General features: G+C 43.0%; 1 protein-coding gene across 9 annotated transcripts in view; it reads right to left on the bottom strand.

The window, feature by feature from the left end:
- Nucleotides 1–13,699, bottom strand: part of rap1gap2a (RAP1 GTPase activating protein 2a) — a 77,032-nt gene that overhangs the window by 35,573 nt on the left and 27,760 nt on the right. For 2 of the 9 annotated variants that reach the window (XM_076734315.1, XM_076734316.1), the window contains exon 1: nucleotides 360–1,103. The exons of 5 other annotated variants lie outside the window; for them this stretch is intronic. In XM_076734315.1, the coding sequence (XP_076590430.1) occupies nucleotides 360–487 (128 nt within the window). In that variant the 5' untranslated portion in view covers nucleotides 488–1,103. Of the gene's footprint in view, nucleotides 1–359; nucleotides 1,104–13,699 lie in introns of those variants that run through there. 2 more of the 9 variants (XM_076734317.1, XM_076734319.1) reach the window with 1 other exon arrangement.

The raw sequence follows: 13,699 nt of genomic DNA, 5'->3' as shown, positions 1-13,699 counted from the left end.
CACTGAGAACACAATACTATTCTCCCATAATCCTCAGTACCTTTATCTGTCTCTCCCGCCTGTGATTTCCACTGACAGAGATTCATGTACAAGTGCAGCGAGAGAAACACACTCACACAGACAAGCACATTGATAAAAAAGGACCTATTATAAAACTGCAGATTCAAACTCACTGATCCATTAAGAGTGCAAAGTGCCCCGTGCCTCTAGAATAACAAAGACGTTACAAGCTAATAAAGTTTTCTTCGCAATCCCAGCTCAGCACTGCACTGCAGATTCTCTGCTTGTCCCTAAGTCATACATTATCTACCCAGCATGCCTGTCTCATCGGATGACACGAGCGGACAAACTTCACCCACCCTTCGCTCTCCTCTCTCTCTCTCTCCTTCTCCTTGGCTTTGCGAGACTTGTGCAGGAGTCCGATCAGGATCACGGCGGCGCGAATGCCAGCCTTTTTGTTGTGGAACCGTCCTCCTGTCTGAGACATGCCGGACGTTTCCGCTGGTGCCAGCAGGGGTTCAGGTGACAGCCTGTCCAAGGTCAGGCCGGCGCCAGGGTCCCTGGGCTGCAGGACCTGCTTGGCCGTGGCTTTGCGGGGTTCCAGCGTGAGTGGTGGGTGTCACAATATTGGTTCTGTGTGCTGTCAGGTTTGGAGACAGCTGGCAAGTTCCTGCCAAAACAAAGTACCTGTTTGAGCTCTGGCCCTGGAATGGCAATTTCGAGCCTCTCTGCGAGACGTTCTGGTATGAATCTGACTGTTATCCGAAAGTTAAAGGTTCTGGAGCCACTTCTGGTTTGGCAGGTTGTCAGGTCCAATTAAATCTCTGTTGTTTTTGGGATCGAGTCGCATTTGTTGTAATCCCAGCGGTCCAGAGTGGTACTGTTGGACTCCAGCTCAAGGTTAACTTCTATCTGCATTCCCTGCTTCGGCAGAGAATCTGTGCACCGTAGCTCCATAACATATCACGCTCCCTGATGAGAGGATGAAGAGTTGCGCCTTGAAGACACACACACTGTGGTGCTGCATCTCTCTGTCTACCTACCTCTACCTTCCCACCTCTCTCTCCTTTTCTGACATGCTCTGCCTCTTCTCCCTCTGTGTCTGCTGCTGCTCTGCTACCTCTTTCCTGACTGCTGAGCCCCGCCCTCCTCTGTCTGATAGGCTGGAGTTTGTACAAGAACCTCCTCCTCCTCCTCCTCTACTGTATGCCTCCCTCTATCTCTCCCTGCCCTTGTTTCTACCTTGTTAATAATTTTATATTAATCTCCCTGACCTTGTTCTATCTAGGCTTGATTTTTTGATTTCATTTCTAGGCACATGTATGTACACCCACACCAGCCCATCTCATCATACACACATGCACGCACGCACACGCACACACACACACAGACACGCACACTGTCCCTCTGTGTGAAATCTCAATTCAAACAGGCTTATCAGACTAGTGGCTGCTGTGCTGTTGCCAAGGACATTGGAATTGAAATGCAACCTCCCAAAATGAGAGGAGATTAAGTGGAAGCAGACGAAAAAATTACAATTTTAACACATTTTACATGCTCTGTCTGGTACACGCGGAAATGCACAGCTAATTTTTTTCACACTGCATTTCTTGTTCTTTGCCTCCTATGATCCTGTTGTGCCCCATTTGTATTCCTCCTACTAATAAACTGTCTGCGTGCCTCTTGTTTTTCTCATGCACTGTCTACTATGCTCGTGTTTGTCTTCAATTCCAACCAGAGCCAGCTTCCTCTTCAGTTACAGTCCAGTAAACAGAGTTTAAGTCGTCATCTTCCAAGAATATATTGATCTAAAGTGTTTTGTTCCCATTGTGGGCCACCTGTTCTTCTTCCCCTCTGCTACTGAGCTAACAAACTCACTGACTGACTCACTGAGTAAATCGATGGTTAATTGACTGACTAGCTTCATTAATTCTAGTGGCATTATGAGCCTTATTTGATTTTTCTGCAGAGAAGAGTTCGACATTCTGGGAAATATGCTTATTTTCTAAAGTGCCGAGAGTTAAATGATAAGATTGATGCCACTCTCGTGTCCGTCCTGTTGAATATGAAGTCACAGCCAGCTGAAGTCACGTAGCATAAAGACTGGAAGCAGGAGCCCCTACTGGTTGCCTGGCAACCTCTTTTTCACAACCTTGTTTTTACATTTCAGTGTTTGTCCGGATTAAATAATCAAGATATAACATATTAATTAGTGAGCTCGAGGGGTGCCCACTGGTGAATATGTTCACCTTTGGACAGAGTCAGGCCATCTTTATGCTAAGCTAACAGCTTCATTGCAGACATCAGAGTGCTATCGCTTGACTCTCATCGAATTCCTTTCATTTCTTTTCCCCAAATGTTGAATCACTCCTTAATTATATGATATATATACAATGCATGGATGCACACAAAAGAAATCCCTCTCAATCATCTCTTATGACACCCTAGAGGGGAAGCTTTTGGGCTGCAACCTTTGGGCAGTGGGTGTGGAGCCTCCAGCCAATAAGGAGGGATCTTTATGATGTGAGCAGGTGCCATACCATAAGCACTACACATACAAATACAACGTTTCTACAACAGTAGCTTGCAGTGTACGTACAAGCTGTGTACTTCCGGTGGTGCTGAGCCAGGGAGAAGTTTGAGTGTTGTGTTTACAATCCCTATATCACATACCTTGAAACATTAATACAACATTAGAGACATACATACCCCTTTATAGTTTTCAACAGATATATGTTTTTGGTTAAACAAACGGTATTTTCACTCATTGCAGTTTGTAGACCAGAAACTGTAATACCTTGGCGCACTATTAGAAGCGTAATGAGGCTCTGATTAGTTACCTTTCATCCGTCTCATTAAACAGCTTCACAGTCGGGCTTTTCTGCATCGATTTCCTGATGTCTCTTATGAGCTCATGTTGGAAAAGGTTGCGCCGTGACACATCGCCAGCATAAAACATAAACTTTCATTTCCAGGTAAAAATAGCCATGTGAATTATGAGATTGTCTTGGGCAGCAAAGATAAAACTCTGCAGACAGACAAGGACAGAGATATAAAACTAAATCAAGCAGCATAAAAGCCTGATGCAGCAGGAAGACGCACAGTGAATCACGCTGCACATCTGTTACAGCTCGTCTGGGTAAGAGTGGTGACAATAACAAAGGGGTTAATGTTGTACGATAGCTGCAATAGAGTGTCTCAGACTCCTTGTGCACAGGATAATTAGAGAAATGCATTGTTCAAGACAAGAGACAAAGACATCTGAGTAGATGAGATGCTTCAGTGATTGTGTGACAGCAGCCAGGGAATAGATTAAGCCGGGAAACCAGCAGCAGCAAACACAGCAATTAAACGCAAGGTCCCATTTCTCTCCTCATACATTGCTCTTCCTCTGTGTGATCAGTGCCATAGCAACCGGACAGCTGCCAGAGGATCTGCCCGAAGGACCCCCAAGGCTGTGTCCCCTTGACACTGAGATGAGAAAACAGTCGGCAGGATTTCTGGTCACCGGCCTTTGTGGAATTTGCTTCCAAAAACCTGCAGTTTGTGATTTTTGATTGATACAATCAGCGATCATGGCTCCCTCGCTCCAAAAAAAAATCCAGCTAACTGCTCCTGTGTGGAGGCAAACAAACACGCTGGGCTGTCAGATGTCCTCTAGAGATGGTCTGCGCAAAAAACATATACATACACACACTTGCAGTGACTCTGCCATTTCACTAGGGTCACATTGTGCGTCATCAAGGGGGGAAACGAAACACCTGTATGTGTTCACCTACACCACTTACACACACAAACAATACTCACTCTTTTTCAAACCCCCCCTCCCCTCCCCTCCTCCTCTCACTCTCTGACTCACACACATACACGGACTAACACACACACACACACACACACACACACACACACACACACACACACACACACACACACACAGGTGTGACATTGTACCTGTGTGAGACACTGCGGTGTTCCAGTACGCCCCTGAGCTTGATGTTCAGAGCAGATATGATGTAGTTTGACATTGTGAACCAGTGGGTGGAGGTAAAGAAGACGAGACTCAGTGTTAATGCAGCCTTTTATAGTACAAACTCATTGATTACATTTATTAACTTATAAGTATGTTACATGTTTCCTGCAGATACATAGAGGTCATGAGTCCCCCCTCCATATGGATTCTCCAACAACCCTCAGACTATTTTTACAAGAAGCCAAAATAATTTTTTTAATTATTTGGATCTTTCATATTCTGTTTACTTAAGCAACTGTTCTTTTACGCTTCTTTTAGAATTCTGGGCACACACACTACCTTGTACTTCAATCCCTGTGAAGATCCTCATTGACATGAGGTATTCCCAAGCCCCTTACCCTAACTTTAACCATTACGATTAAATACCTAACCCCACCCTTACCCTCATTCTAACTTAAACCTTAGTCTAACCAGACCCTCAAAACAGCCCTTTCAAGCTGTGAGAACCAGTCAAAAAGTCCACACTTTCAAAAAATGTCCTCATTCTGTTGGCTAAAAACATGTTCCAGTCCTATGTAGTACAAGTACACACCCACACACCCACGCACACACACTCACACACACTTCTGTGTGTCTCAGTGGTGCCAAGCAGCCTTTCCTGTCACTTCACAGCTTCTCAAGTGTCTCCCAAACAAACAGATGCCAGTCCACCAACGTCACTCCTCTTTGCAGCTCATTCTATTACAGGACAGGCACAAATGACATGCTCAACTCTGAAATGCTCCTTATAGTAAAGACAAATTCAGTGTGGAAGTCCAAGTAATAAGCCAAGCCTTTATATACAAGGCCATGTTTTTGCAAACACACGTGCACACAAAATGTTTGACCTAACTGCAAGCCCGCTTGAGAAAATGACCTTCACAACTGCTGCCTAGTAACTATTACATCCCCTGACACACACACACACACACACACACACACACACACACAAACACTCCCCACCTCTTCCCACCAGCCTCTCCAATTCAGCCCCTTTTTCCAACCCACCATGTTCTACACTGGCCTGAAAATACAAAGACAACTCAGTGTGACACTCGTACATGAAATCTCTTTTCAGTTGTCCATATCATGTGTGTCTGAATGCGTGTGTGTGCGTGGGACTCTCTGCAGATGTGAACCACCACATATCCAGCTCAACCATGCAGTAACCATTACTGATCCAGGCAGGAAGACGTGTGCAGTGTTTATGAGGAAAACAACAAGGTTCAAATGGAAATGGCAAACATGCCATAAATAAGAGATTAACTCTGAAATGTCATGTTGTCATACAAATCAAACGATGAGCCGTCACCATAAATAAAAGGAAATGTCACCTCTCCCTGTCTCTCAACAGGTCATAGCCTCATGTTCTCTGTGTGTGTGCTTTGGGAACAAGTACATCACAATTTGAGGGAAAAATTTACTTTCATGTGTTGGTATTTCAGACAGAACGTGTTCTGATGTAGCTGCATTTCTAGGTGACTATGTGCACTGAGTGTGTACCCAAGGCTTTCCTTTTTACCTGCTCTGATTACTTTCTAAACATAATTTACTCTGTGCTTTGTTCATTTGTGTGCTCCACTGTGTTTTGGATCCAATATTTAACAGGTTACTTAAAATGTGGTTATTCATGTACTGAGACTCTGTTTGTTGTGCCAGTACCAGCTGGTGAGGGGAATTCCTCCCTTGGTGTGTTGGTATGGGCGTCACTTTAGAGAAATTTCTATTATTCTGAAATTGAACTGGTCTCACTTTAAGGGGTTAAAGTCTAAGATTCATTTTATATGGACTTGTATTTCAGCTATCTTCTCTGTAACTGAAGATCCAGTTGATCCTTCAAATCTTCATTTTGTCTAGCTTTAAACTGCTAATGTCATAAAGAACCTAGGACTGACGCTGTCTTTATTCCGGCTTTCACAATTTTTTACAAAGTAAACTACACCAGATTACAAAATGCAATTCCAAAAGTCAGAAACTGTCCCTCAGTATATACAGGAGCAAAAATGTGGACCTACCAACATAATTTCTCACATCTTGATGTTAACAGAATAACTAATAACACTGCTCACAAACAGAATGGAACAAACTCCTCACTAATCTGCACAGTCAGCCGGTTTTGGAGGAAAGTAATCAACATTTGACTATAATCAGTAATATGTGACTGATTACCTGCATCAGTTTGATCCTCCCATCCACGCCTATCTGCCATTTAGCCTCACAATTCCTTTATATCTCTCCTCTTTGTGTACTCTCCTCCCCTGTACAGTACAAGCTGATCCTTTCCACCCTTCATTATTTGGATCGAGGCCCATTTTTTCAGGGAACTGTAGATGCAATGACATGTTTATGTATGCATACACACAAGCATAGTCACACATGAGCAGGTACATTCAGAACAACTGCACACACACAAACCTAAAGTGAGGGTTGTTTCAAGTGATTTACCATGAACAGAAATCCATAAAACACTCAACACAGTCAGTTATATAATCATTAACAGTTCCTCTTTCTGTTCCACTCATGTCTCATTCAGTATAATTTCCCACTCTAGAGTGTGTGTGTGTGTGTGTGTGTGTGTGTGTGTGTGTGTGTGTGTGTGTGTGCATGCGCAGTCAGGTGGATTTGCTCATTCAGCTAAAATCAGCTTTATAGCAGCAGTGTGGAATGCCAAACAGTCACGTACGTCGTAGAAAGAAAGCATTAGTGCATTTACAGAGAAGAAGTGGGGTAAATTAAACAACATTAAATGGTTAGTCTGGTGATATCAATACAAATCGATACAAATCCCCAACGTCTGTGTAGTGTCATCGGTTTATTCCCCTGTGCCTCAGAACTCCACTGTTGTCCAAAAACCATTTAAAACACAATACTGACCCCCACAGTGTCGCACTGGGTGACATGTTTCCTCATTACCAACACGCATACTGTAGTTTATTTTGTCTCAGTCGCGCACACACTGTCCTGCTGCCCCAAATACTCACTAGAGCACCAAATGTGTATTAATCCACTGCTGAAAATAGTCCTCAATAAATGCCCTGTTTTTTATTTTAAATTACAGTATATACTGTATTTGTGGCCTGTTTTTATAGATTAATCTCCCATAGGAACAAAATATGTCTATAAAAGTACAGAAAATGACTCATGTAATTCTTTTACATTGATTTTAATGACATTTCCTTTCTTTACTCTGGATTAATGGTTTTTACATATACGTCCATTACCAATATCACTTCTGCTCTTCAATCCACAACCGAAGTTATTGTCTTATTCGACCAAGCCTTTTCCCAACCAATGGTTTTGTTTTTCTTGATTTTTGCGATACCTCGGTTAAAAACTACATCTGTGCACAGTAGCCTACATACAACAATTAAAGCACTCCCTATAGACTTCCTTCCTTGATAATACAAAAGAAAAGGAGACAGCAAAGTTGATGTTCAGACAGACACATCATTTGTCTTTTCGACACATTCGCCTTCCTCTTTCCAATCAAGCCGTGTCTTTTGTCTTGGTTTTCTGTTAATAAGATTTGAGTGTCTCTGCATGCCGCTCTTAGACGTCTGTCCAGCCGTGGCAGCTGTAGCCTCCCATGCTAACTACCCATTTCCTCTGCTGGCAACATAAAATGAATCATCAGCTGTGTGATAGAAGATTTTCCCAGGCTAACTTGACAGCTGTTTTTTAAACATAAAAGCTTCATGAATCACTGTTGCGCCATATCAGCGACAGATCAGCAAACAAACCGCAGAAGGTGGTGGATTATTACTTTAAGATAAGTCTACTGCAGCATGTTGTCTGTTCCTCTCAGGCAACAGAAGTGAGTTATCTCTCCAACGCTGTACTGAGGCAGGGAAATAGCTCTTATATAAGTAATGTACACATAAAGTAACATAGTCACACCCACACATCCAATGGACACAGACAAACATGTACCCACATACAAGACTGTATATCACATTATGTGACATGGGAACCAATGAGTTCAGCTCAGTGGAGAACAGTGTACACACAACAACAACTGGCAGCAATGGATGACAAACCCTTTTAAACGCCCTTAAACCCTTTTGGGACCTAAAACAGAACTGTGTGAAACAGGCAATTAGCTCCATTTTAGCGCTGGTGTTAACACTGACATAATATAAATCATTGTGTATATTTTACACAGTAATTGTAACCTCATCTTGCCTTATGTAGCACTCTTCGAATCATCATTTCGTTCACATGAATAGTCTAAAATTAATGTTTCTATGAATGTCAATGTTCTACAAGCATTTACCGGTATATACCTACGGTAGATATACAGGGAAAGTAGTAGAGCGAGTAATTTATGTTGTAATGTGATACGTTCAAATGTGCTTTTGCAAGTGACACTTAACGCCTGGGATCAGTCGATTTCTCTTCAAATTTTGAGGCTCACAGATGATTTTGTTCATTGGGTTTGGAAAACCTGAGAGCCTGAAAGGTCTTAAATTTCATCATACCTGATTGGCTCATGGAAATGAAAATGAAAACACATGACTCAAGGTAAAAACGATGACATGTAAAGTGCAATATGGCGAGCCTTTTAGTAATTCAGTCACTTGACTGAATATCAGTTTATACAAGGTTACTGTAGTGGAGTAACACTACTGAGGCAACCCAGCACGGGGTTTCTCACAACCTAACACAGCTTTTATTTTCTCCCTCCATGTCTCTTTCAAAGGTTTTTTTCTAATGAAGTGCAATTTCTCTTAAAATCACAGTGATGTCAGGATTTAACCAAAGCCATGGGGTACAGTTACATACACACAGCTCTAGTGGAGGCTTCAAGCGTCAATCAAGCGTGCATGATGCAGGCGTCGATCAAGCATGCACGATGCAGGCAGGGTGTTGTTGGGATGAAAAGGTGCCACACGAGTGTTACGACCAACAGAGTCCATGTGACAGACTGATGACTATACTACACGACGAGCACATCAACATGTCAAACAACCCCACATTACCACAACAACTGTAATTAGAGTGTCACAAACTGACCATGGCATGTGAATGTGTGAGCGCGTGTGTGAGTGCCGCAGATCATGTGATCATCACTATTACCTTACATGGCCAGATCATGTTTGGCAATGTTAACACTGAATGCATGAAACAGTCAGTTCAGCACACAGGTCACAAGACCAGATCAAGTGAATTTAAAGCTGCAGTAATCAATATTTCTCTATCAACAAATCATTCACTCACTCAGTGTAATGTGAAGGTGTTGCTCATAGTGGCAAACCCCACAGAGAAGTATCACCCATTGCTGCATTTTCCAACAGACAAACCCCTATGTACCTACTCAGCACATCACTGCAGAAAGGCAAAGTTAGCGACTAGAGTTGCTGGAGGCCAAAACGGAGCTAAAAGGAGAATGAATGGTGGCCAGAAACAACCCCAAATTGATAGTGATGCTCCGTAACTGCAAGATATGTGATATGCCACATCAGTTTTAGAAGCTGATACTGTGTTTGCAGCTTGGTCCACTGCTCTCATGAGGCCCCCAAAAAACAATACGGGTTTAAACTTCGTGCAACTGTTTCAGCTTCCATGTCAGACTATCACTCTTGTTGCTGCAACATATTAAGCATTTGGGTGTACAGTGGAGAAGTGGACTGTGCTGCAGAAGTAGTCTGAGAAGGTTTACTGGAAACTGTGTTACTTCTTTCCACCATCATGGGGCTTATGGCAGACCCTCAGGTCAACAGGAAAACAGGTTAGATTTTGGATGGGACGACTTTAGCTTCATCTGATCTCTACCACAGACTTAATATAGCACCAATTTATCAAAACAAGCACAGGTTTGAATATTACTTTGTGAAAAACATTCCTCAAATCTCTCAAATCGAGAAGAAGGACCTCTGATATTTCCAAGGGGATGAACCAACAGTGAGCACTACTGCATTGCTGTGCTAAATGTGGTATTTTCTCCAGCATGTGCAGCCCTGTAATAAAAAATTATAATCCCAGAGATCTGCATGTCACTTGACTGCCTATGACAGGCAGTAGACTGGCACTGAAATATGGCCTTCATCATGAGCTGGTGCCAAGTCTCGGCCTGTCTGCCTGCATGCACAGTAATTAACAATAGAAAACTATTCACTCATCTGTCTGTTGATCCCTCTGCCTCCGCCTGTGTTTCTGTTTCTCTCTGCCTATAATTAACAGTATTTATGTCAGTTTGCTCTTCTCCTCTGCTCTCTGTGTCTTACCCTCCTCCACACAAAGCTAACACTGGCAGACTTTCAGGACACACAGGACGAACCAGATAACAGCCTCAAGTGAATGGACTGCAGTACTATTACAGAGGATGGCCATTGTATTATTGTCTTTCTTTGCTTCCCTTGCTTTTTAATCCTCTGTCCAATGATGCATCCGTCGGTCTCATTGCCTGAACTGTTGTAAACCCCTTCATACCCTCCACATCACTGAGTCCTGTTATCCTGCAGACAACAATGCATGAGAGATGGAGGCGTGTGTGTGTGTGTGTGTGTGTGTGTGTGTGTGTGTGTGTGTGTGTGTGTGTGTGTTTGTGTGTGAGTGTGAATATATGTAGCATACGAAGCCTGGGGCCTTGCTGAGTCGGCCAAACAAGACACCATGTGTTTGTCAAGAGGCGACAGATGGAGAAGGAGGAGAGGATGGGACAGACAAGAAGAGGGACAGAAAGTGTGCTGCGTGACGGTCAGTGCACGCACACACATACACACACATACGAGCACAACCTTAAAGGGTGAGGTTAGGTGACAGACTATGAACTCATTCAAACTCAGATGTTGTTTAGCTGTTTCAAACTGTACTGATGCTGGGATAAACAGGCATGAAGCCAGTCAAACAGCAAAATCAAGCAAAAGCTGAATTAAAAGCTGCATTAAAGCTGGCAGTCCACTGAAATGCATATAGCTATCATTATCAAGGCTCAGTATGCTTCAAATGAAGTGCTTGCCAAATTGTCTGCGGGGTACTGCATCCAACAATTTCTGAAACTCTCCAACACTGACAATCCAGCAATTATGGCCACTTCATGTCGCAGTTGGACAAAAGGCCAAATATCTAAGGAGGCAGTATGTTTCACCCCCGCCTTCGAGTGTGGACAGGTATAAACACATCTGTCTTTAGATGAGGCTGGATGACAGTCTAGCTTGTTTTAAGCACGGTCAAACCCTTAAGTGTGAAAGGTCATTGTTGTGGTGTATTTTTAACCACACTTGCCAGAGATCAGCTGACAGCCATACAGTGTCAACCATGCAATGTCTTCACACGTCATAGCAGGAAAGCCACAAATGTAAACAAAAGCATTAGTCAGGACTACACTCCATCTGGGTGAGCCAGTTCAAGTGCTTACTAGGACAATGAATAAAAAGCCAAAAAGCAGGTTTCCATCCACCTATTTCTACACAGGCAGAGTGGAAATACTGGAAATTTGAAAAAACCTGGCACTCTTCTAATGATGTCATTTAATTGCGTCATCTTCTTCTGCACCTTCTCAGGCACCTGACTAAAAAAGCAGCACCACCCGCTGTTAAATGATTTGCATTTTCATCTTTGTGATTTTCTGGAAATTTGGTTACATTTTTTGCTCCACTTCGATGGAATGAAAAAGCTCTACTGGTCTTTGTCTCATCTGCCGTGTTCACTATCGTTGCTCGTCCTAACTACCCTTCCTGTCTTTTTTATCAGTGCTTCTGCTGAAAAAAGCAACACGCCCCAGCCACCTGGTGTTTAAAGCAATAACTGTTAAAGCTTTCATTTCAACAGAGACTGATCACAGCTGTCCTATTTCAATGGGAAATAGACTGTAGCAAAGGCAATTTCTATGAAATTGTTGTGTTATTACTTTAATTTAAGCTTGAATGCCTCAAGTGTTGTGACTCATTAATATTGCAGAACTTGAATTGGATGGCTCTCCCTTGTATTATGGCAGAAACTTTCCTCTCCAGCTGAACATTTATGTGTGCAGAGGACATTTAGACTATGCAGGGGACATGAGAGATGAATCAGTGCAGACCTCTAATGCTGCATAGGAACAGTGTTTGTTATGGTCGTTGCAGAAAGGACAGAGACCGGATCGTCTGCACAGCTGAACTTTTTCAGAGGTTATTTGATGACAGTAAGTTCAAATGTTCACCTAAAGCCTAGATGGCCTTGAGTGATAATTGGATTAAACACAGACGTGTTCACACAATGCTGGGGGACGAGCTGGGCTGCACGAAAGGAGCCAGTCATTGGACATACATGCACACACGCACACACACACACGCACACACACAAAGAGCAGTTTACTTCCCCTGGGCCCCAGCTGTGGGAAATAAGGGTGATAAACTAAAGAGGAAAAAGTGATAAAGCTGCCTTTGGGAGTATGTGTGTGTGTGTGTGTGTGTGTGTGTCTCGTGTGAAGAAGTACAAGCATGACCAGTGAACAGTCCTGTGAGATTCAGAGCAGAACGGCGGTGCAGAGGAGAGCAGGGCATTTTCAAGGGCCACCCACACACACACACACACACACACACACACACACACACACACACACACACACACACACACACACACACACACACAGAGCACGACAGCCCGGGCAGCTATTACGAACGGATCTCTTGCCCCCAGAGCATCCACAGTAGTGTCTGATGAATGATCCATCAGCAAGGCTATTGGTGTCTGGTCTCCAGATAGGCTGTGACACAGACAGCCCAGACATCCAGTTCAGAACACCACAGCTGGTACTGTCCACATCAGGCAGAAACCACAGAGTTTACACAAGATAAACCTGCAAATCATGTTACAATTACTAGAATTACCAAATGTGATGATTGAGTGGCAAGAAAAATGTGACTGTAGCATTCAGAAATGAGACAAGATCAAAGAGCAACACAGTAACGTAAAGGATAAATGGTTGGCATGCATGTGAGTTAATCTCCCATCAACACTTTCTTACAATATGACCACTTCGATGTCCTTCAAGAACCTCTACTCAATCAGCTTCTTGCTGATCTGATCTTTCTGCATGTCTGTTTCTGTTTGTGCTTTTCTTGCTGGTGTAAAGTGGGCGGGCCTCTACTGGAAAACAGCAATGTGACACATTTCCATGAACCAATCAGAGTTTAGCAACATTTCAATCAAAATGTAATGAGTCATCATCAAAATGTGGGCTTGTCTCCATCAGTCACCAGCATTTTCAGTCAATTCTGATCAAACTGCACCCACACAGTCCTAATGAAGCAGATTGTGAGTGTTAAACTTTTCATAACTTTGGATGGTTTTTGTTTCAATTTTAACAAAACTAAAATGCTCATTTTTTATTTAGAAATGAATATTTAATCAGAAATTCACTCAGAAATTAAAAAAACAACATGTTTTTAAAAACAAGATGAACTTCTTTTTTTGTGTGTGAGAGGCTCAGCTGAGCCTGAACCCAAGCTTCATCATGTAGTTACCCATCTCTTCTTGGAAAACCACTGATTTGACATAACTGAATCAAGAACAGCTGTGCAGTGAAACACAGGCCTGCACCTGTCCGGTCATATAAAACATCTGAGCCTGAAGAAATGGAGGGAAGTTAGAGAAGAGGCAGAGGATGTGTTTCCATCCCTCCTCCTACCACCATTTTCTGGACTGCTTATCCTGTTCATGGTCGTGGGGGCTGGAGTTTATCCCAGCATGTATGAGGGGAGGTCTTTT

Source organism: Chaetodon auriga, chromosome 7, assembly GCF_051107435.1.
Source record: "Chaetodon auriga isolate fChaAug3 chromosome 7, fChaAug3.hap1, whole genome shotgun sequence".
NCBI classification, from domain to species: Eukaryota; Metazoa; Chordata; class Actinopteri; order Chaetodontiformes; family Chaetodontidae; genus Chaetodon; species Chaetodon auriga.
Note: the sequence above shows the minus strand (reverse complement) of the source record. Positions and strands in the feature narration are given on the sequence as shown.